We start from the raw sequence: 25,625 nt of genomic DNA, 5'->3' as shown, positions 1-25,625 counted from the left end.
GCCAAACTTAATTCCTGTTTGCATTGCTCAATATTTTCACAGTTCAGTGAAATTTAAGGTAAACATTTTAACCTAGCACAAAAGTTGTAGAGAGTGGCCACAATTTTGGGGTTTTATTTGGTTTTAATGCTCTATTTGAATGTTGCTTTATAATGACTTCCTAATCCCTTTATAACTGCTCCACAATACTTGACAGGGACTTGACAAATAACATGACGTGTGTCTTAGAGGTCATGACGCATTTCATTTTCAGAGTTTGGTCCAATGCAATACTGCAAAAAATGTGATGCATGTATTGTGATACCGCAACAAATGTGACCACTTAGGCACACATCATGTCATTATTTTTGTCTATGTAAAGTATTATAACATCTTGTATACCAGTTATGAAGTGATTATGAAGCTATCGTACAGCAATATTCACATAAAGCACTGCCAAATCATTTTTGTTTGTATTTTATCTGTGCATTTAACTAAATATGTTTAAGTACCCTAAAGTTCCTAAGAGGTGCTGCTACATGTTATCTCATGGTTTTGATTTCCGAACACTTTTGTTTTTGGTAATTTTGAGTAACCTAAATATAAGCACAATTGTGCTTTTGTTGCACTGTGGACAGTGTAATGTAACAAATGTTTGTAGACATAATAAATATGGATTAAACATTTGCTTTGTTGATGGTGGATATGAAGCAGAAAAGCTCTCTAATACTTTACTGTTGTTAGGTAGACAATGTTGAAAATCTGCATAATTTATAGCAAGCGTTCAATGATTATTGATATTTTGGGGCACTGCGGTGGCTCTGTGGCTAAGAATCTGCACCTGTGGCTGGAAGGTTGTCGGTTCGTATCCCGTGACCGGCAGAGGAATCCTACTCTGTTGGGCCCATGAGCAAGGCCCTTACCCCCAACTGCTTCAGGGGCGCTGTATAAATGACTGACCTATGCTCTGACCCCAAGCTTCTCTCCCTGTCTGTGTGTCTCATGGAAAGCAAGTTTGGATATGCAAAAAGACAAATTCCTAATACAAGAAATTGTATGTGGCCAATAAAGTGGCCTTATCTTATCTCTTATTTCATGACTACACTATATGAAAATTCCTGAGAGATTGTGAAGGTTGTGGCAGATTATTAAATTGAATCTTACAGGATTCAGTGACTGAAAATGGTTCTAATTAAATGGTTCTAAATTTAACATCACATGCAGCAAGACAGTGTATATTTTCAGTAGAAGCTCTCAAACTTAAGTAATCTAGTGATATTGATAGACAAGGGATATTTGAATTAGATTTCCTGCTCCGTCTCAACTGTGTATATAACAGTTTGAATGTGAAGGTAAAGGAACAGGGTGACGTTTAGACTGGCACAGTCTTGTGCATCAGATTTTAGTTTGCCATATTGCTAGAAAAATAGTTTTCACTTTTTCAAGATAAAAACTGAATTAATTCAGCTGCTTGTCTGCATTGGTTTGTAAGGCTTGTTGTTTATCAGAGAGAAAATGAGTGGTAATTAAAATCAACAGTATGTTGAGAAACATTTCCAAGAAATACTCAATTTTTTGTATTTTAAAAACATTCTGCCATTTTAAAGTGAGAGGTTGAGCTTGAAAATGAGCTTCTACTTTCAATAGACATCATAAAGGTGCATTTGAGCTTTAAATATATCTTTTTTGTTAATTACGTCAAAATTTACGAAGTTTTAATGTGCTAGAATTTTTTTTATTATACTAGTTTTCATTACATTCATTATAAGCACCTCACAAGACCCTTTCTTGTGAGTGGGTGAGCCTTATGCATTATTAAGCAAGGGTTCTTTTGTAGGTTGGCATTATTAAACATTTAAATTTATGACACTTTAAGAAAACCTTAAAATTCTTTTTGTTGTTTTTTGTAATGCTTTATAATAAAAATGCAAGAATTCTGCAACAAGCATTTACGAGACTTAAGAGTCTTTCTGGAGACAATCTTCTATGATCAGTCAGACAATTGGAGTGGAGAATCATGTTAATTACTAGCAGCTGCAGAACTTTTACTAATTCCACCAAACAGTGAAAATAGTCTGATTGCAGAAGCCACCAGCCTGGCTGTTGATGTGTTTTTCCTGGCTTCGTTTTTTTTCTTCCTTTATAAAGTAAGCAGGAGTCCGGCATTAGCATTCTACTGGTATAACAACTATTGGACTTGAAGTTAATCGGTTTTAAGTGGTTTTAACATTGACACTCCTGTGCCGCTTATCAAGATGGTGTGCAAGTGAAGAAACTTGGAAATGAAAATTACATGTTTAATTCACTATGCCTCACTGTGCTTTACAATTTCATGTGATCCCAAGGATGTAAAAAAATACTAGTGTTGCGTATGTTTCTGCATGGAAATCAATATTAAGACATTGTTTTTAGTTTCTACAGGTTCTGAGAAGTTACATTTTGTAGCACGGTATTGTTTATAGATGGGTAAATAGCAGATTTAAATATTTCTGGAGCTTTTGACATCGTTAGTTTTTTCATCTTTCTTAAATATCTAGAGAAAACCTGCCCCTTGGGTTTTAGTCCTTTATATTATCATTCTGAAAGACATTTGGTGCACAGGCTCTTTTGGGAAAGATTTAGCATACTTTTAAGATGGAGCAAAATGCTAGAAGGCATATAAGCCTGATGGGGGGGGGGGGGACTCCAAATTGAGTCTGTATGAGGAGGTGGTTGTTTTCTGTTTGCTGTATAAAATCCTTGTCATTGATTTTTCATGGGATTTGTGGGCAGAGTAAGGCGGTGCTATGCTGAAGGAGATTTAAAATGTTTAAAGGGAATTCTAGGATTTGACAGTATTAGCAGTGGGTTTAGTGGTTATGTAAAATACAGTGGGGTTTGTAATTTCTTAGGATTAATACTCCATTCTCAATGGTCGTGGCCACCTGGGCAGGCTGAAGGCTGCTATCTCTGACCTCGAAATACATGTATGTCTGAGAATGAAGGCGATTGGACGGAAAATATAATAATTTACAAAGGCCTTTGTTTTTGTGATGCAATGAGCTTGGCATTGCAGCTTGCTGAGTAGGTTCTCCCACTCGGGTGTGGTTCAGATGGAATAGAGGAGCCTTACCCAGGCAAGCTTCGTCTCCAGACTCCTTCAGGGAGAAAATGTTCTGCACCACTTTCTATGGAGCTCCGTCCGAGGAACTATCGGACTACAGCTATAAATCCAGTGGGTGTCTAGCCCCCTTGCTCTGCCTGGTGCTTCCCAAAGATGAGCTCTACCTGCCTCTTTCCTCTTCGGTTTCCAAGCTCTCAATTAGTCGTGGAGAAAGTGCCTGTGTAATGATGGGAAAAATACTCTTAGATGTACACATGGGAGCTATGGAAGATGGTAATATGAACTACATTAAACATGCGTGCCTGACATCTTGCCATAAAGAAAGAAAAGCAAAACTTGGAGGTGGGTGTGCAGTGAGCTTGTGGCATTTATCTAACCGTTTAGTGTGCTGATTTCAGGCTCCTAGCTAACATCAAAAAGTCATGGCACAACTTGCCATATAGGTCGGTTTATTGTGTGGCTTGATCATATTTTTTACATGAAGTCTGCAATCTGAAATTCCATACTGAAAGGTGTTAACACAACAAATCAGTATTAGAACCTCTAGCATTTGTTTTTAATGCCATTCAGTAATTGTTACTTCCTTACAACAGGGTAGGATATTTTTTCAAATGCAAAATTGTGTACTTTGCTTTCACATTTGCCGTGACTAGCTGAGAATGTTTGCCTGTGTTCACGGTCTGACAAGGCATTTTTTTCTCGATGACTTGCTTTTTGGGCTGTGTTCTGGAAAGGTACAGCTATGTATAGTGTAACATAGGCTACCTTGCGCTAAGCTCTCCTGACTTATTGACCTCCACCATGAAGGAAATAAAATTGAGCTTTGTTTACCCCTCCACACAGAAACTGTATCTGTCGTTAGAATGACTTTCTGTAAGTAGAGTAGGTGATGTTGTAGGAGTTGGGTAAGAAAGTATATAAAATCAGAAAGGTCAAGGTGGTGATGAACATTTAAGACTTTTTTTTATTGAACTACTTTGTGTCTGTATCTGATGGTATGTTTTTCTTTCTGTTTTTAGGACCTGCTCTGCCAATGGCTACAGTTGATATAAAAAATCCAGAAATCACAAATGTGCGATACAGTAATTCTCAAGTAAATAACATCATGCACTCCAATATGATTAAGAAAAAGGATAAAGCGGGGAAGAGGAAGAAACTGACAAAGGCAGACATTGGAACCCCCAGTAACTTTCAGTAAGTTAGTTTCAGTAACTTGTTTTCTGTAATTCATCTTGTGACGATCATAAGGTTTCTTCTCACTAAAACCTGACTGGTCCACTTTTTGTCCTGTTGGATCTGCAGTGCCTTGCAAATGTATTCATCCCTAGCTGTCCTTTGCTTGAAATCCTACATGGTTGAGTGATTGCTGGAAATTCACTTCTTGACTGAAAAACCTTACAAAGACAGTTGCATTTTGTTGCACACAGACCGAAGCTACTCAATTACTTGCCTTGTTAAGGTAATTTTGTATATCTAAGCTAATTTAGGTTTGCCACAGTGAAGGGTCTGAATACTCATGCAGTTATGACTATCAATTTTTTTATATCTACTTTTATGTGTTTTGAATGTGTGATGTAGGTTGTGTTTATGACGGACTTTAATTGCTTCTTGAAAGTGTGATGACTGCAAACGTTAAAGCAACTAAATGTGAAAAGTGCAGTGATTGGGATACTCTTGCAAGGCACCAGTTAATTTTGAGCATGATGTCATGAGGGCCATGCTTGTCAGTAGGTTCAGACACTGCATTTTACTTCCAATTGTTTACAGGTATTAAAGCAGACCTATCTCCTGATTTCCCCAATATGCAGTGTTTTTGGCCAAATGTTTGTTGAATATTACTTTATCTGTAGTTATTTATATATACCTCGTTCCTTTCAGGCACATTGGACATGTTGGCTGGGATCCAAATACAGGCTTTGATGTGAGTAAAACTGACTTTTGGTTATACAGTCTGGAGACCGAGATGGCCAATGCAAAATGTTGATTTTGTGGTCAATTAATCATTTCTGGATTTCAATATGCATTTGGGGTTATTGTCTTACTGGAAGGTCCATCTGAGGAGAAGTTTAGGATTTCCTGGCAACGGTAACAAGGTTTTTGGCTGAAATGTCCTGGTACACCAGTCTCTTGCTATACACAAATTTATCTTACATGGTTTTCAGTATCCGCACAGACTTTTCTGCACACTATTTAATCCATGACCTGCAATGTGTGATGGCTCTTCTCAGATCCATAATGATCTGTTAGGTTACATTATTGCATCGACCTTTGATGATTATTAATATTTTGCAGAGCAGTGTTAGTGATGGTAATTTCCTAAATTAAAGTGATAGTTAAATAATATATTAATGAAATAAATAAAATGGCTCCTAAGCGTATGAGAAAATATACCAGTGTTGATGGCCTTATCCAGTCTAGATAAGTGATGAGCTTAAATGAAAAAAAATAGTTTGATAAGTTGCATGAAGGACTGAGTAACGGTACTGTTCGTCTTTTGTGTGCTGTAATTGAATATACAATTTTTACAATAAAGAAAAGTTAGGAAACAATAAGAGCAAGTGTAAGAAGTGAAACAGAAATTGATTAGTTCAATGTCATTTATTGTTCAAGTGTACTATAGTTAATGAAAATTTTATTTCTCCACATAACTATCTCATAATGCATTGAAACACAACATAATTGTATGGAAAAAAGTGTTTTAATTCTTTTGTAAAGTATACATCGCAATTAATGTTGCCAGACATACAGATATGCTAGAAAACTACCTCAACTGGTTTAAGTCCAGTTACACTCGCTTGGAATGAACTGGAGACCTTTAATGTATTAAATGTATTTTAATGGGAATTTAGTGTCATTTTTACAAGTTTTCACCTATGAGCAGAAGTGTTGAAACCAGTTGCCTTTCTAAAGAAAGGGATAAGTATATTTTATCAATAGATTAATTGATGACTTGGAATGGAAATGGATGAACTGTTCAACAGTATCATTGTGTGATTCAAATACAACTTCTTGCCTGAATACATGCTGATTGTGTTGTTCCAAGCACCAGGCATTCAGTGTGCAGCAATACTCTTAAATCTGAAATGAGTTATCATCGGGCTTTAGCAATTAACACAATAGGAGAGGATATTGGCAAAATGTCTAACAATGTAAAGCAATTATCCCAAAAACATGATTGCAGTCTGCCAAGAAAAATATTACATTCCTAACTTCATCTTGATGTCTGTTTTACATTACCAAATAATTTTTTTATGTCTACATCAGTTGCTAATTTGTTGCAAGTGACCTTAATGCCATTTTCTGTTTGCCCTGTCACTGTTACATAGAAGCCGCCCTGTTTAATAACATAACTGAATAATTTTGGTGGTTATGCAATAAGATTAAAAACATCTTATCTCCACATTGAGTTTAGGAAAAAATGAATGTTAAATGATGTCCATCTTGAAGAGGATTAAGCTATTTTTAGTCCAGTGAATTTATTTGTCATACAATGTAATATTTAAAGAAATATCATGGCAGTCATTTTTTGTGCTTCTACACTGGAAGCTTTTGGTTTCCATGTTTGTAATTGCTGCAGGGACACAAATCACAAGGTATAGCAAGCTTGTTCCATTTCAGTGCGTTAAGATATTAATGGTTTCGTAGATAAGTGTTTGTACCAATATTCCTGTTCAATGTTCTTATGTAGTAATGCTTCTGTATCAGCTTATTCCATTTAGTGATTAAATACATTTAATTTAATTACACAAATTTAAGTGTTTCACATAGTATAGTGAATATCATTGAAACGGATGACAAATACACAAAGTTATCAGAAGAAGAACAACTTTTTTTTTTGGAAGTGAACTTTCATTTTATTGAACAGACATGACGTGGGTAAATTCATCATATTGATTAACGTTTATCGTCAATGGGACTGATTGTCTTCTGTTATCCTGCTCCTGTTAGCCTGTTTCAGTCATAAGCTAGACTGTGTTATTGGCCACTGTTGGAAGCAGTCCAAGTTGCACAAATGGGATTCATACTGTGCACTAGGTTGCAGGGGCTGTTTTGTGGGACTCTGTCCCATCCCCCTTGTAGAGCCTGGATAAGCATATGCCTGTTCACTGGTCTCTGAGTTCAGGATAGGCGCATACGGCATTCTCAATGGGAAAAAGTTCCATTCTTATCTCGCATGGAGCTTGACATTACAGTTTAGGGAAGATTATGATTTAGTCATTCAGCTATAATCCCACAGATGGTAGCTTCGCAGTAGTTGAGGATACATGTTATATTTCCTAAGTGTGGTCACAATGTGATGCTCCTGCAGGAATGTCAACAAGTAAGGTGCCAGGAATATAGAATCGTGCAGTCAGGTTGCTATCAATCACTATAAACGGAGTACTGCAGCCACTTGTTGCTAAAGCAAAGACCACTTGAATATACCTATCTGTCCGAGCAAGGTGTCATGACCTCAGGTCTCAGTTAATAATATCACATCATGGCAACAAATGTCCTGCCAGGTTAGAAATTGCTCACTGTGAACACCCAAGACTGAGTGACAGTGTACTGACTAAATCCATATTCAATTTATTTTTATATAGAGCCTTTCACAACAAGGTTGCCTCAAAGCGCTTAACAATACAATTGACAATACATTTTGTCAATACAGAAGACCAGAAGACAATGGAGGAGAGGAACCAAAAACTCCTTAGTAAGGAGAGAAAAAACCTCTAGGGGTCCAAGGTCATCTGGTTGCCCAACCCCTTCGGGCATGCTAACATTATATAATTTAAAAAAGGAAAAGATGAGGGTATTAATCCATCCAGCCATCATGTCTTCTGTGTGCAGATCTCTTTAGACCAGTAAATTCCTCCTCCTCCTATATTCCAGTATACCAATATGGTACAAAGCTGTTGTTCTAGTGATACGTGAAGCATATTGGTTTCTTTATGCATTTTTATTTCTTGTTTTTCACTGGGCTTGACTTTCAACAGGTTAAATCAACTCATTACTTGTGCTCCAGTCAGCTCAGTTACTGATGAGGTTTAGTACTTATGCAGCAAGGTTACTCGTATATCATGGTCAGTCATGAATAATCAATTACCCTAATGCTAAAAACATTTAATCAATATGTGATTGATTATAGTCTGTGTACATATTTTTAAAATACATGCTTAAATAGTCAAGTTTATTTTGATGCTCAGAGTGTATATAAAAGTAATGTTTTGTGAGGTTCCTGATACAAATTCATTTTATTTAGATTTCTTCAGTGGTTTAATTTCATTAACTGAAATGCATCGATCATTTCAGGACTGCGGGTGCAATCAACATTCATGATTTTGAGAATTTAGATGTTTTTATTTTGTAAAACTATTTTGCTTGTACAAATATTGAGAACAGCTTGCGAGATCTCTGCTAGAGGCATTTCCTTGTCATAGTTGGGAGTGTTTAGAATCATTTTTAATTTCTTAAACATTTCTTAATTTTGAATGCCCATTTCATTTAATGGTCTTAATGACTTCAGAAATATTGTATAGCTCTTAAAGATCCCCAACTGAAAGGCCCCTTGTAGAATATGTTGTGTACATTGATTTTCCTATATAATAACTTGTATATACTGTACATGAAAGCTGTCATATCCCTGAATGAAGGAGCACAAAATAAGATGTCATCAGAGAACATTGTTTTGCCTGACATGTGGCAATCATGTTAGATATTGGTAATGTTGTTGTGTTGCAGTGCACAGACATTTGTATTGTGGGGAAAAGGTATCTGAAAGCAGTACATATAGTAAACCAAAGTCAGTTTTAGCTCCCTTAATTATTGAAGAAGAGGGAATACATCTAACTGAATAATACTGTTGAAAGTTTACAGCATCAAATTTAAAACTTTTTTTTAATGTTCAATGTAAACTGCTTGCTTTTAAAATGCCATATCCCCAAAACTGATTGCTTCTATAATCCTGAAGATTTTTGGAGCTTTAGGTGAAAATGTTGATCTTGATTTTATTTATGTTTTCTAAGTTTGTTTTTGTTGATAATTATACATATTAGAGGCTGTCTGGAGTTTTTGTCACATTATGGTGAGAGCATGAAACAGGGGTTTCATTACTATTTAACCAGGGATTTTTATTTATATATATATATTCGTTTTTTAATTGAGTATAGTATATTGTAATTGAAAATAGTTTATTTCAGAAATCCTCTGTTCACATTCGTAATCTAATGTATACATCTCACTTGCTTTTAAACATTAAGCTTTTAGTCTTTTCCTAAGAACACCACAATGTGACAGGCTTGTTCTATCTTCAGACTCTGCTAATGTAGGCCTCAGTGAATTAAAAAATGTTTAGAGAACAAGAAGTGTTTCTGTGTGCACTACAGTTAATTGAATAATCCTTCTGTTGAGCAGCTTTTGAACCCAATCCAAACTTTCAGTATTCAATTTATTTAGTTTTAATTTAGTTAGAGGCATTAATGAGATTAGCTGACACTCATACAGACCATATTTTGCTGTATAGATGGAGTTAATTTCTTTTCATACTGAAGGTTTCTTTTCACCACAATGTAATGGCATCATCTGATTCCCTGTTCATATTTCTATTTAACTCATAGAGTTAAAAGATGATCAGGGTAATATTTTTTTTTTCTTGTCTGCAGCTTAATAACCTAGACCCAGAACTGAAGAACCTTTTTGATTTGTGTGGAATCTCAGAGGCACAGCTGAAAGACAAAGAAACATCCAAAGTCATTTATGACTTCATTGAGAAAAAAGGGGGTGTGGAGGCTGTCAAAAATGAGCTGCGCAGACAAGGTGAGTTGTTTTGCAGATCTTCTCAGCAATGTCCAGGTATATATGTGTTTATAATGTGAAATGCCTTTGGTTCACATCCATGTTCCAGCTTCTCAATGTAATGCAATTATCTCCAGGAAATAAAAAAATTGCACACAAAAACTATCACCTTGCAAAGTGTATTGATATCCTCAAACACCACCATTTAAAAATGAAGTTTATTTCCTTATAAATCTCTAGGGAAACAACTTCATATTTTAACCAGGGCATATAACACTCTATGGGTTTTGTAAGTATAGCAATTGTGAAATTTCCAGCCTGTATACTAATCCATTAAATCTGTTCTGTAGGTCCACCAAGGTGGTGTGGTAGGTATAACTGTGCAGAGCATGAGAGGTGCATGCTTGGCACTGTTCTGTTTTCTGATCAGTGCTCTATTAGATATTGAGAGAAACTATTATGCTCACAGTACTTTCTTCTTGAAAAATCTTGGATTGGCAATGTCATTGACAGAATCCTGTCGCCACACATTCCTATATCAAAGAAACAAAGTAACAAAAAAAGACCAATAGTGTAATTTTCTTGAGTACTGTAAACTACTGTACCACTGCATTTTATTTGGTAGACATTTTTAATGTGCATGTCTCCGATTGGTGTGGGATGACAATTTGAGGTGATGTGATTGCTGTGTGCCGTGTTAGTTTGTGTTCGGTCTACAGTGAATTGGCACTGTTTACATCTTAAGTGCTTTGATTTCCCTAGCTCTGTTTTTATGTAAGAGCTATTTTACTCACTGAAAAATGCTGTTTTTGTTGTTGAAGCTCATTTTGGAAATGCCAAAACAGCATGTTATGTGTGAGGTGGAAAAAGGGTATGTTTTCAGAGATGTCTCTGGGAGTGGTGGCTTGGTCTGTATGTCTGAGTGACTGGAGAGTCATGGGTTCATACAGTATCCTTGGAAGGAACTCTACTTCTGGTCCATTGAGCAGGACAAATTCAATAGCTCTGGTAAATACAACCTTATCAATGGGTAACAAAATACTCAGATGAAGAGACAACAGTAACATTTCAGTTGTTTTGACAAAAGCAACAGCCAAATAATTATCCGACTGTGGCTTTTTTTTTAATAAATTGATTTTCATCACTAAGTACAAATATATGACAAAATGTAGTATCAAAAAAGCACTGTATCCATTCAAAAATATATTGTTTTCCTGATTCAAAGTACAGTGAGCTCACACAAACTTCAAAAACAACATTGCAATTTATACACAAAATGCATCGCTACAAGTCTAGAGGGAGCCAAAGCCCTGTCTTTGTGCCTGTGCCTTCTTGATTTGTGCTGTACAATGGATCCATTCAGTCTGTTACACTGTTTCATCTACAGCAGGGTTTTATGAGAGCATGATACCTGAAAATATGATTTTAAACTAAAGGTGAGCTTGTATCAAAGGTGTGAAATTTAATTGGATATCCTATTAAACATATGTTGTTTCATGTTATAACAATCATCGTCAACAATGAATGGAGAAATGGTTGTTCGCTCACCATAACGGAATGTCAGTGACATTGTCATGATTGTAATTTGTACTCCATTATAATAATGCTGCACACAGCTAGTCACGCGTTTTCTATCATGGAGACTTGAAAGTCTCTACTTATCATTTTAAATTAAGTGCTGTTACCTAAGTTCATCAGATTGGTGTTGTTGATACTTAATTTTTAATTGAGAAAGAAAACTAAGAAAATAAATACCATATATTATTGATTTGCATAACCAGTAGAAGGCAAACACAAAATTGCTATAATTCAGAACTTTTCACCTGCTTCACTATTCCCATTTGCCTTGTTTCCTCTTGTGCTCAGTCTTCCAACAGCATGTGCACAGTGGTGCCATCCATCTCATTTGAGATGCACTTTGTGAAGCCTTTACTGATACCTTCAGTTTTTTTACATTTCCAGTTTCTAGTCACGACCTTTACTATTTGTGATTGGGATGGTCTTTCTGGCAGAAAGACTGAGTGTGCACCAGAATCAAATGTTCATTGCATAAACTTGTTTTTATCATCAGTCAAATGTATGCAAAGGGATCCAGCACCAGTGTGCTTAGTTGTTTTTTTGTTGGTCTTCTTCCCCAACAGTTTGCAAGCAGTCTAAAATACATTCTGACTATTCCAGTCTTTTCCTTTTATCTCACTGCATTATTCCAGGCAGCTTGCTCTTGTGGTGTTATTGTACTGTACTGTAGGGTGAACTGCATTTTTAGTATTTTATTTTCTAAAAGAAACTTGTATTGGGGACAAAGCAATACATTGTAAAGAAAAATATTGAATTAAAGGAGTCACAGCACCACCTAGTGAGGATGTGTGGCATAACTTTTTCTACTTTTTTATTCCCAGAACAGTCATAAACAATGTGAACACTGCACTGATAAAGGGCACATCACTGTCAGCATATTCTCCTGTTAAAACTCAACTGTCTAATCATTTTTACAGATTTAATGCTAATTACTAATGCAGATGAAACATTTTATGCTGTTGCCCAGCACTCACCATAGCTAAGAATGAGCCTTTTATTTTAAAATTTTATTTCCTTTATTTTGAAAATTGTAGCACACACCAGCAAACACTTCATAGATTTTCTTAAGTTCTGCACACAAGTGTGGAGACCATTTTTAATTTAACAATTGCACCATATAATTGGGAAGTCTTTGCACCCCTTGGACTAACACTCTCTCACAGACAGTAGGGGATGACGTAGGTGTGTAGCAATATCAAAAACAAAAAGGTTTCTATTAGCTTCCAGTCAAAAAAACATTAGAATTAGGAGATAATATTGTAGGTCCAAAAGATCTAAAGTGCATGTCTTGTCTCTTTATCTTAACAAAATAGTGGAATGTGGAAGGTTTGTTAGTATCATACTGTCTTACAGTAAACATGCCAATTGTAAGAAAACAGGTTGCATTCTTAACACAGGTGTTCATTTTGAAGATAGTGCACATTGGAACATTAGAAAGTTCCAATGAATAACACCTTGTATGTTCTTCTTGTTATTTGTTATGCTTATCAGGAGAGGAGTGAATTATTTCTGTGATCTATAGAGAGATTTGTTAGGTTTTTGTCCAGTTTGTGGTTTGAACCATGGGCTTTCTCTCTCTCTCTTATCCAGCTCCTCCTCCTCCGCCTTCCAGAGGTGGGCCCCCACCACCGCCCCCTCCTCACAGTTCAGGACCCCCTCCGCCACCCCCTGCCAGGGGGCGGGGGGCACCCCCTCCCCCACCCCCCTCCAGAGCACCCACAGCTGCTCCTCCACCCCCCCCTCCTTCCAGACCTGGCATAGGGGCTCCACCACCACCTCCACCGCCAACCAGGAACCACCTGCCTCCCCCACCCCCGCCCTCACATGCCTCTTTGGCCCCGCCAGCGCCTCCCCCTCCCCCTCCTCCACCGTCCTCTGCTCCAGCGGGCCTGGGCTCGGGCGTACCCCCTCCACCACCCCCTCCACCACCTCCCCCGGGCCCACCGCCTCCCCCTGCTCCAGCCATGGATAGTGAGCCACTTGAGTCTCCCCTGGGAGGAAAATCTGCGCTCCTGGATCAGATCAGAGAGGGGACTCAGCTGAAGAAGGTGGAACAGAACAACAAGCCCGTGTCCAACACAGGAAGAGACGCGCTCCTAGACCAGATACGGCAGGGCATTCAGCTAAAGACGGTAAGTGTCTGCCCATCTCGCGTCCTGCAGTTTTGTCCTCTAGGTATTTAAGAAGTACAACATTCATTGGGTTCATAGGAACATAAGGTTTGCAAATGAGAGGTGGCCTTTGAGTCCACCTTGCTCATTTGAGTAGGTAAGTGATCCAAGGATCTCAACAGCTGTGTCTTCACAGATGTCATGACTGACTTTGGCAAGTTATATAGTTTTAATTAGGGAATGGGCAGTATATTTGATTTGTCCATAGTGGTGGTGATGTAGGGATCTTTGGTTTAGTAACTGCCTTCTCCTGTATTGGCAGTTGCGTTCTTTCACTTCAGGCAGCTGGTACTGGATTTTCACATTCGCTTGATCTGGTACACTTTAAATTGTGGTACACTTCTATGCAAAAGTATTTAACTTTTGTGTCCCTTATTTATCAAATTACAAAATGATGCATGCACATGTTTTTAAAACTCAACATTTTATTGAAAAATGTATGCAATGACCACGGGCTTCAGTAGGGAATGGAGCAGGCATGGGACTCAGGGAATGGGGTTGAACAACACATTTATTAACTTGAACCAGGGAAAGGTACACACACAGGGAGAGGGGTTACAGCACTGCACCTTCACTAACACACAGACACACGAAGGGAAGAGGCTGTCTCCCACTCGGCCCCACTATATACAGTCCCGTAGTCCCACCCCCAGGCGCTGTTCTCAGCCCGCCTTGCGTGCGCATGGCTAAAGCGTCACGCGTGGCCCTACATTGCCCCTGCCTGAAGAGTCGAGCGTCCCGCCGACCCCAAACTGTCTGTCTTCCAATGAGGGATCACAAGGACAGTTTGTGAGGGCAGTATTGGTAGCAAACGGGAGCAGAGTTGTGAGTTGCTGTGCTTGTTTTCCATCTGAGTGGTAGGTATTTATATGGAAATCTGTTTCCTTTATGTAAAAAGGACTAGCAGATTTAAATAATTTCTGGGTCAGTGCTCAGGTGTTCTTGTATATTTATCAAACTCACGGATAGTTTCACACAGGTACTTCTTCTTTCGGAAGGAGCTGAAGCCTTACGATTAAAGGGATTTGTAACACTAAAAGCTTTATTATGTCCTTCTGTCAAAAAGAAGAGGCAAAAGCAAATTTGGTATTGGTCCGAAATGTTTTTTAGCAGTTATGCAATAATTATGGGTATGGTTTGCCTTAGTGTGCAATTGAAATGAAATCACGCTGCGTAAGGAGTTCCTGGCACCTCCCTTCGCCCACACAGGTTTCAAGTGAGTTGCAGTGTTCTGTCATGACAGGACTCACTTCACATCCAATCCCTCTTCTTTTGCTTATTTCCGTGTTTGAATGCACATATAAGAAGACCCATTTTAAATCCTGAACACTTCCCACCACTATATTATTTAAAAACTTCTTTTTACCTTACAGGTATCAGATGGCCCTGATTCAGCCCCACCGACACCAGCACCTACTTCTGGTATAGTAGGGGCACTAATGGAGGTTATGCAGAAGAGGAGTAAAGCCATTCACTCTTCCGGTATGTGTTGTAGTATTTTGATAGTGTACGGTTTTGATCTCCTGATGCTTGTTCTCAGATACTGTGTATTTGAAATAGCTGAATTTGAAAAACAAGTGGAAATGCAAGGTTACTTGTACTGCCAATGTAATTAACTGCTAGGTGTTTAGTTTCCTGGCTTTGTTACCTTCACCATAGCAGCATCCTTTCCTAGATGCAACATTTTGTCTTTGCACACCCATGTTTTTAGAAAGGTCTGCTTATAATATACTCCAATGTTATTTATGCACACTGTTCCAGAAATATAAAGCACCTGACAGATGGCAGACTTATAAAAAGAGAAAAACAAAAATGCTCCTGAAGTCTGAAGTCCTAATCTAGTAAAATAGAGAAACAATAAATTCTGTTAAAAGGTTTCGTGAGGTATTATAGTACTAAAGTAATGAAGTAGCAAGGTAAGACACTGATGGACTCATATTTAACTGCATATCCCAGTGATAGGAAACCTTTAAAGCTGTTTCATGTAGTATGTGTTGAGTAAGTTGTTTATATGGGGGATGTGTTGCACTACATTTATACCATGAAACTGAGAAAGCTTGGCAGGGACCTAGAATGACTCATGATTCAAGAACGAAAATAGTTCCGTATAACTGAAAGACAGCTGACAAGCCAGGAATAAAACTGAGCCATTTCATGTATTTTAAAAATCTTATACACAACTCCTTCAAGAATGTTGCTGTATTTTTTACATTTATGGACAAAAATAGCCATTTTAAAGATTGTATTTTAACCACTAGAAAAAGTGTTGAGTTTATGTATGTGAAATGACTTGATATGTGTGAATTTGTGAATCTCTTTCTTGAATTCCTTTAGAAACTTTTTAATGTTCTCCTAATTCCAATTTATTAATTACAACACCCAATACAAAAAATCCCAAAGAAAAAGGAACAGTCACAAAACAAAAAGAGAATTCTGATGATGGAAATCACTCTTTTTCGTCGTCACAGTGCAATATGCACTCCACAGTAACAACCTTTGCAAAGGAATTCCAGCAAACATATCTAGAAATAATTAGATTTTTCTAACATTAACTTCTGTGTTTAATGTGTATTGGGAAACAAGAATGCATTTTGCAACTGGCATGAACTGTCACTTTGACCTTCTAGTGCTAATGCGTGCTTGGCAACATTGTCTAATTGAACCCACTGATGATTCCTGAGGTATGACCTTACAGACTTGGACGAACGCCTGTCTAAGTTCCTGCAGTGTCTGGACCTATCGAGGCATTATTCTGTCTCATGCCGCTCATGCACTGTGGGGCAGAGATCTATGTCATTGGCTTTTGGAGCATTTGGACATTGTTTTGTGGCAACCTGAGCAATCCAGGGTGCATGGGCTTCACATTGTGATTCATTAATTTTTTGGCTCCTATCTTTATCCAGGGTAATTTAGAGGGTAAACAATAAGCAAAATTCCATTATATATAGAAAAATGTGGAAGCACCTGAAATTGTAGAAGAAAGTACAATGTCATAGACACGCACACAAAAAAAGTAATATCAGGGATTCATAGTGGTATGGAGTTAAGCTCTTAAAGGGTAGAGCAAATTGTGTGATTTGTGAACATAGTCTGAAAAGTTTTGATGAGATGAAAGTATGAGGGAAAGCGTGACCAGTCAACCAACAGTAATAGAATGAGCGGAGACATTGAGGAGACTGGAGTTTGGGGGATTAGGAAACCTTAAGGAGATAGTCTTTGAACAGCAGGACAGAGGAATAGGACAAAGTAAGGGAGTTGTTGGTCATTTGCAAGGATGTGAGACTATAGGACAAACGCCAGAGATTTGTATGAGGAATAAAGGATGGATTGCAGGAAGATGAGCTAGAGAGAACTATTCCCAGGTTCGAAGTTGAAAAGAACAAAGGTGTTCTTATTTGAAATATTGTTTCAGTATTTATGTATTATAAATGTTATCTTAGATCTTGACTGCTTACATTTTTCCATGATCTCAGAAGGGCAAGACAAACTGATTTATCAGCTTGTTTGAACACTGAGTACAGTAAGTTGGTTTTCTGGGATGGCAGTAGATCTAATAGAATAATTTCTGAATAAATTGAACAGCAGAGCAGATATTAATGAGCAGCAAGTTTCAGGAATCGGTCATGATCGGTGACTGTCACAGTCTCCTCCTTGCAGAGTTTAGAGGCGTAGATAGACTATAACAATAATGATGACACAGCCACAATCGCAAAGATGCGCAATGGTGTTTATTATGAGGAACTGTGTTCCCAAAGTCCACCCCCAAGAAAACAAAGTGAAAACCACAAACTAACCAGGAAAAAAAAGAAAACACAAAGCTCTAGTATAATAATATATACATTTATTGCTATAAAAAATAGATTGTTGTAGGCAGCTCCTATTCTACCCCACAACTCACCTTCTCCTATATCCTTATATCTATATAAGAGCTCCTTTTCTAGGTTAAACTCCTCCCCCTAGAATATTCCACTATAAAGCAAAAACTAATTTTACAAAATAATAATCAGTATTCTGATACACACGTCTTTATTAAGTACACAATTAAACAATGAACATAGTATTACCAAAAATAAAATATACTCCTTTTATGTACATAACTGTTGTTTAAGAAAATACTACCCCCTTTTAATGGTATCTTCTTACAAATCAATCCACGCATGCGCAATCCTGAGACGGGCACTACTAAGCCAGCCCCTGTTGCCATGGCAAAGTTTGGGTCCTACAGGTTTGCGGGAGAAACCATTTTACTGGTGAGAAATCCAAACAGCTTATTTATTTGAAACAGGTGAGTTGATCACCAATTTGGTTCATTTCACTTCTAAAACAAAGGAAAACAGGTGTTTGGTTTGAGTTAGTGTTTAATTTTGATAATATGGGGAACAACCTTACTTTACTCTGCGTGTGCACCCACAGAACAAGCAAAGCTATCCACTGAATTCCAGACTAGTTTGTTTACGTTGGAAACCAGCGTTAAGACAGTGAAATGTTTACGTATGTGTTCATGTGGATACCTCACGAGTGCCAGGTGATCTGGAAACGGAGTCTCCAGTCCAGTCACAGTGACATTACCCAATCTTGGAGCTAGCAAACTCCTAAGTAATAGAGCTCATCCTGTGCCCCGAGGGAGAGTGTTTATTGGTTAAGACACTCAGAAACTGCCGTTTAGATGTTTATGTGAAAAAAAGTGAACAAGGAGATGTGCTAAAAGTAATAGGAGGCAAGTAGGTGCATGTTGGGAGTATAGAGGTCAGTGCAGCAGCAGAAGCAGCAGGAGGAGGAGGAAGGAAGACATTTTGAAGGTCAAGAGGAGGAAAAGATGAAGACCCTGAATATGAATGACCTGAAAATTTATAGATGAAGCTGTGAGAGTAGATAAGGAGTTTCGGAAGAGAAAGGGAGTCTCAAGTAAAGCCAACCTTATGCATCATTCAACCACCCTTTACTAACTGCCTATCTCAGAGAATTGTTTTCTGTCAAGGCAGGGATTGGGAGACAGTTTACATATAGCAGTATAACAATAGCATGAAGTAATATTCATTATTGATCTACGTAAATTTAGAAATAGTAGATTACCTGCCGTCTTGAGATGGTGGTTACAACGACCAAGCATCTCTAAGCAAGTGCCTCTAGAGATGACAGACTGGGAAGATCACTTGTTGTTTGTTAACACCTTCGCTGGGTGGTAATTTAACCATTAATGAAATAAGATCCCAATCCCACGTGACTTAATATTGAGTATAGGTATTCCATGTGTGTAGGCAAAAGCATTTTCGGCATCCAGTTAAAGAAAATGATTAAGGTAGTGTCTGTGCCCCCTAATGTTACGGAATATTTTTAATAAAACCTTAAACAAAACCTATCTGTTAATGGTGTATTCATTTAATAATATTGGCCTCCAGTTGCTGTGATCGCACCTTTGCTTGCAATATTTCTTCAGAGCAAATCAAAGAAATGGATATTATCATCATCATTATTATTCCTATATATCCATGATACTGGAAAAAAGATCTTGCACTTTGTGTGAATTACTGTCCATCTCAATTAAACCTTGAATTAATCGTTTCAAGATAACATTCAAAAGGAAAGTTATTGGTTTTAGTAGATTAATCTTTTGTCATGTCCTGAACTTTAGCTCAAACAAGTATTTAGGTGCATCTAGAACAACGGTACTTTTAGGAGGAAAAGTTTTTTCCCCCCCATTGTATTTTATGTTGATCTAACTGCAGGACTGTTATTAAAGCATTTATTGCTTCAGAGTTTCAAGATGGGTAAATGGTTAGGCTAATCACAGTTAAAATAATTGTGCCTGGATCTATATGAATTATATATATTTATATATAATATAAAATATGCTGCCTAGTTAGCGGTATAAGAAGATTTGAGTTGAGCGTGTTCAAAAAAGCCAAAATGCAGTAGCTGTTATACAAGATAGAAGACAAAATAGCAGAAGCAACTTTAACCAGAGTCTTGGTAACAGAAATGACCATCCCTTACAGGTGCAAGAGTAAGTTAAACCCTCCCCCCAATACTTTTTCACAGAAAAACTGAAGACACCCTTATCACAGAAAAATGTCATAAGAATCAAATTAGATTTCAATCACATCTAACAAAGGAAGAGCTATTCTGTCCATTGACCAAAGTAAACAGATATTTTACTGTCATGGAAGACCTTGAGCACTATGTAAAAGTGGATGGATTGGTTACCAGCCCCCTTTTGTAATTTCTTCACTCCTGCAAAGGTCCTGGTCTTCTGGGTGATTGCTGGACTAAAATCTGGGTAAAAACTCATCACAGCCAAGCACACTAGCAGGCTTCCAAAAGAAGTGTCAGGATAGCAGTGATATCTAAAAATAAATGCTCTGGACTTGATGTGGCCTCCAGAAGAGCAATCTCCATAAATTCTTTGTGCCCCTTTCCATATTTGGGTCCCCTCTGCCTAATTTGGAATCCACTTTGGTCTTGTTTTTTGCAAAACCCCAACTGGGTTGTCACATTCTCTTCTGGCAGACTCACAATGTGGATTTTATTGTACTGGGTGTGATCCTTTTATCTTGGTAGCCTTGTTTCAGGCTTTTTAAAGTCACTGCATGTTCTTTCTTTATCATTTTGTGTTTCCTTTGCTTATCTGAGAACTCCAGCACTGCTATTCAATGCTGCTGCCTGGTTAACAACATCTGGGTGTTTGCACCCGTTATGACACACTGCCCCATCTCAGCCATTGCAAGCTGTGCTGGCATCTTCTCAATTGGGAAACTGAGAGAACAATTAGTTTAGATGTCTGCTAACGCAAATAATATGGGGAGGATAAATAAAGTAAAAAATTGTAATAAGCAGCAGGATCTCTAGCTCTGTTATAATCTGGGCATACTGGTCATGTGATCTTTCTAATTTTTAAATTATTGTAACTTTTGTGGTTACAGTGAAAAATATAGCTTTTAAAAGCAAAGAATGTTTTTATCTTATGAGGATGTATATGCCGATTGTGTGCTGATTTTTAAATTATGCAGCTTGCATTCAAGTTTCCCTTTAATGCAAGATGCATTAAAGGAAAAGCTCTGAAGTGTCCCTAGCTTCTTAGTGCTTTGTGTAATTTGAAATGATTAAAGAGAAACGTATTGATTATGGAAGATCATTTTTGCAATGGTAAAATATTTATAGACCAGAAGTAAAGTAAAATTAACACTAAATGTTAAACTCTGTTGTCTTTTCTCTAGATGAAGATGAAGATGATGAGGAGGAGGAGGATTTTGAAGATGATGATGAATGGGATGACTAGTGTATTTTCACCAGAAATAATTAAGACACTAAATTGATACCATCTTTTTAAATCTTATTAAGATTATAATGTAAATGTTCTACCAATTTGCTGTATATTTTTGTTGCCTTTTGCTTTTTTATTAATCTGTGCAATACCTCATTTAATCTGTAAAGGTTTGTCATATATCTTACGTAAAGCTACTCCCTATTAACTTGTGCAATTTTACATCAGGAGAAATACACTTGACTTTTAGATTTGAATGTTACTTTTCTTCAGTAAAGTAAGGGAGTTTAAAGGTGTCAAGAAAACTGAAAAAATGCTTCATGTTGTAATTGTTAGTTAATGCAAAATAACACTATTTTCATACCCTACTTTTCTGTACCTTAAAGTTTCTTATCAAAATCCTAGTATAGCACTATTTTTTTTTAAATACAGCTCTTAGAATATTTAGCCCCATCATTTCCAATGTAAAGTTACACAAATGTTGAGGCTCTTATATTTTTGCACGATTAAAAAAAGTAATTCACTACAGTAATAGTTACTAGCTAATACTGTATTCAGCAATGTGCTTTAAAGACTCCAAGAATTCACTACAAAAGTATACATCATCCTATAAACATTATACGTCACTTACTGTAGCAATACTCTGGACTTGAGGGTGAGGTTGTTTTTTAATCATGTCACCTTGTATATCTGATTTTGTTTGAGTTTCACGGTTCTTTTTTCTCTTTATTACTGTAGCATTTATAAAAAGAATGTTATTGAGATCAGGTCAGTCTTCATTTAAAAAAAAATACCATCTTTTATTTAAAAACCTGCAACTTACCATTACATAGTGCTGGTTCATATATTAATGGCTGCAGTAAAAAGATAATAAGTTAATTTACAGTCTTTTGCGAGATATTTCTGAGGGTCTATTGCTTGATATTTGCAACTACTTGCAAGGTAATAATGCCTGTAAAGATTATTGAACCTCTATGTAGTTATGCATACTGTTTTTAACAGTACTGTTGTACATGGCTGACTTTTACAATCTTTTTTTTTCCTGGGGTTTGTGGTGCATTAGATACCAGAATATTGACATCAAACCTGCAAAATAGGTTGGGAATGGAATAATACTAAATTGTATACTTAAATAAATGTTAATATTTACAGATCATTACTGATTTTCAGTGCTTGTCTTTATTTTAAAATTTGAGAGTGGATCCACAGCACCCGCTGTGTATCAGTACATTGGAAACCTTTTGTTCTTTCTCTCATAATCTAGTTTTGCATTTTATTCAGCATTTTGGCAGATTAAAGAAATAAGCTTGCACTTTAAATCAGGCTAATAAAGTCAACTCGTCTGTTATACAGTTCTTGTTCCTGAGTTTTAGATATATTTAATTTTCAAAACTGAAGGTGTCTCATCAGTTAATAAGGAATGAGAAATCTTGTGGGAAAAGCCACCTTTCACCTGTAACAATGTTTTCTATATATATATATTATTGTATTGTTTTCTTCTGTTATTTTCAGGAGATTTTTTGGTATAGGTAATTCTGTTTTATAAGAAAATGTAGTTCTTGGACAGTGGAAATCTAACACTGTTTTAGATATTTAAAAACCAGTTCCCATGTTTTGGGTTTTAGGTTCCCATTAATTCAAGCATGCAGTCCAGAAGCCATTCTGGTGGGTGTCTGTTGGTATGTGTTTTGTCAAGTCTTACAAGTGTGTGACTGTATCTGTTTACAGGTCAGTCATTTGGCGTCACAGCAGTATCGGTCTCGCTTGATCTGTTGTAGTAAGTGTTATAAAAGCATTTACAGTCAAGGTCTGAGTACACCCATTCCATGACTTACATACTGGTTGCTTTCTTCAAGTACATAATCCTAATTACACACAAGTCAGAAGCAACCCTTTCTTAGCCATTTTGTGAACACAAGTGGCATTTGTGATGCCAATAATAAGAAAAATACAGCTTAACTATTATACAACGTTTTTCTGGACACTCCACTCAAAAAACACTTTACTATTTATGGGTAATGGGGGCTCCCCTTCATCACCACCAATGTGTAGCCAGCCACCTGGATGATGTGACAGCAGCCAAAGTGTGCTCACCACACATCATCTGTCAGTGGGGAGGAGAACAGAGTGATGAAGCCAATGGATAGATAGGGATTATTAGGAGGCCATGGTTGATAAAAGCAGGAGGGAATTTGGAATTCACTGGGCACATACACTATTAAACATGCACACACTCATACCAGGGCCAGTTTTTCTAGACGCCAGTTTACCTACCCTCATCCACACAAAGGAGGAAATCCATGTAAACCTGAGAATATTAAAATTCCATGCACATAGCAACCAAGGAACTGAACACTAAGAGAAAGCAATGCTAACCACTGCAGCACCATGCAGCCCAAGAGGTTGTATCATTTTCACAAAACCAGTATTGTCTGAATAGCAATACTAGATTGGTACTCATCCAATGACACTAGAGAGTTATCTGGCATAATTTAAATATAATTTTAGTCTAGTACTATTGTATAGGAAAATACCTTAGTCCAAAATGTAAGTATATAGTGTGTAACTATAATCTTAAAATAACTGCTAATTCTGGCAAAGTTTTACTGCTTTTAACTGTTGCATTAGTGGTAATGTGGAATAGCTGGTGAAGAAACAGAGTTTGAACAAAATGTTAAATTATCTTACCTTTGTTGAAGTTCTGAAATGTGTACCTACCTGATCAAATCTTACTTTATAGTTTTTCTGTTTACAGTATTTTGAGTAAAATGTCACAGTTGGTACCATATCTCTTCAATGCTAATGATAGAATGTCAGATGACATTACTAATTGATATTAACATTACTAATTGAATGCTCCTAAGCAATTTAGTGACACAGGTAAGGATATTAAGCAGTTCTGGACTATGAGCTGTTCAGATTTAATTCCTTGTCAACAAATATCATGAGATGCTGAGAAACATGAGTTTCATTCTTCAAGCTTTCATTAGCTTGAAGAGTCACCTCAACTTGATTATTGTCAAAAATACACCAGTTATTTTGTGTAATGTATGAAATATACTTCAGTGTTTAGTCACAGATCTTGGCGTGTCTCCAGATATTTTGTAGAAATTAACAATATACTATATACTGTTTCAGTCAAACAGGATTGCACATGAAGACTAAATTAAATTCATACTTTCCAAGTAATATGTACCAAAAGCTTTCAAGTAGTATCCTCACTATCTCTGAATTGAATCTCAATAAGACAAGAACCTTTGCAAAAGTAAATGGATTGGAACTATGATATGATAATATTTGCAATATTATTATATACTGATGGAAAAAAAAAACAATTTCTGGAATTAGAATACTATAGTGATAGCTTATGTACTTTCACAAAAAGTTTCTATTTGTTTTAAGCCCTCTGACCAGCAATACATCTTGTGCAGTGAGGCATTGCAACTTGCCAATCACACAAAAGCTCGTTGGGTGCACTTTTACCCAATGAGGTCCAGGTGGAACAATGTTTGATCAGGTCACCTTTAAAAAGGCCTTAATTCAAAGTGTAGGCCACCGCAAGAAAAAGGCAACACATAGTTTTATATGCATTCCATAATGCCTCAAATGTCACCAGAAGCAAGGGAGAGGACCATTGGCATGCTGCAGGCACGCATGTTATGTGCCAGCATTGCCAGACACTATGGAGTAAGCCACTCTACTGTGTCCTAACTGCAAGAGAAGGTTTCAGCAGACCGGCAGGACAGATGACCGTCCAAGATCCAGTCACTCTCGAGTGACCACACCAGAGCAGGACCAACAATCAGACGGGTCCATTTGAGAGATCGTTTCACATCTGCCATCCGTACTGCTGCTGAAATTGCTGGCAGACACAATGCCTACATCAGTGACAGGACTGTGAGGCTCCATGCCTCTGCTCACAGCTCCTAGACATAACACCCGACAGGCTTGGGCCAGACAGAGGCTGCAATGGACCTATCAGCAGTGGCATCAGGTCCTCTTCATGGATGAGTCACTCTTCATCCTATTTCATGCAGACAGGAGGGCCAGAGTGTGGAGGAGTAGGTGTTATGTTTCTTTTTTCCATTAGTATACTTTGATGATACCAAACAATATTATCAGTAATCTTATAAATATGTATTTATTTAAACAAAATGATGTTAAACACTATCACATTATAGCACTAGTTAAAATATTGTTCCTCGGATGTGTGTGACTAAAGTGTGGCTTCTAGAAGCTGTTACAGTACTACTATTGTATTAGAACACACTTCCTAGAAGAGGGTTATTTCAAGAGCACCAAAACATCCAAAGTACTAGTAAATATGTGACAGAAATTTACTGTAATCTTACAATTTTTTGAGCAACTGAATTCTAGTTAATGAAAATTAACTGACAAGAATTAAGTGCCCATTAGTGAAAGATTTGCCTTTGAAACGTTTGATTCTTTATTTGGGATCTCTGCTGCTAAAAACATTTCTGTGTTTGCTTTGAACAGCTGCAAAGTGGATTTAGGAACAGGGAACACTTCCAAAATACACAATCTTATAGGGAATGGATTAAAGCTGAGCTATTCTACCACACATTACAAAACTTTCTAATTTTAATTCAGTTATCTGGGTTGTGCCACAGAGATAACAGTCCTAGGTGTTTGATGTTTAACCAGTTTTTAACTTTTAGACCAACATCAAATAACACAAACATGAGAAGATTTGCAAGTGAAAGAAGACCTGTGACCTGGTTCATTTGATATTTAGTAG

At 37.1% G+C, this 25,625-nt stretch overlaps 1 protein-coding gene across 4 annotated transcripts in view; it reads left to right on the top strand.

Annotated features, from left to right (window-relative positions):
* wasla (WASP like actin nucleation promoting factor a) overlaps positions 1–22,035 on the top strand; it is a 40,566-nt gene extending 18,531 nt beyond the window's left edge. For 2 of the 4 annotated variants that reach the window (XM_088922851.1, XM_088922854.1), the window contains 7 exons: positions 4,102–4,276; positions 4,961–5,003; positions 9,724–9,877; positions 10,207–10,224; positions 13,025–13,566; positions 14,979–15,087; positions 20,820–22,035. In XM_088922851.1, coding sequence (XP_088778977.1) covers positions 4,102–4,276; positions 4,961–5,003; positions 9,724–9,877; positions 10,207–10,224; positions 13,025–13,566; positions 14,979–15,087; positions 20,820–20,881 — 1,103 coding nt within the window. In that variant the 3' untranslated portion in view covers positions 20,882–22,035. The remainder of the gene's footprint in view (positions 1–4,101; positions 4,277–4,960; positions 5,004–9,723; positions 9,878–10,206; positions 10,225–13,024; positions 13,567–14,978; positions 15,088–20,819) is intronic. The other 2 variants (XM_088922853.1, XM_088922855.1) reach the window with 1 other exon arrangement.
* The last annotated feature ends 3,590 nt before the right edge of the window (positions 22,036–25,625 follow it).

This window comes from Atractosteus spatula, chromosome 8, assembly GCF_055471065.1.
Source record: "Atractosteus spatula isolate fAtrSpa1 chromosome 8, fAtrSpa1.hap1, whole genome shotgun sequence".
Lineage (NCBI taxonomy): Eukaryota > Metazoa > Chordata > Actinopteri > Semionotiformes > Lepisosteidae > Atractosteus > Atractosteus spatula.
Note: the sequence above shows the minus strand (reverse complement) of the source record. Positions and strands in the feature narration are given on the sequence as shown.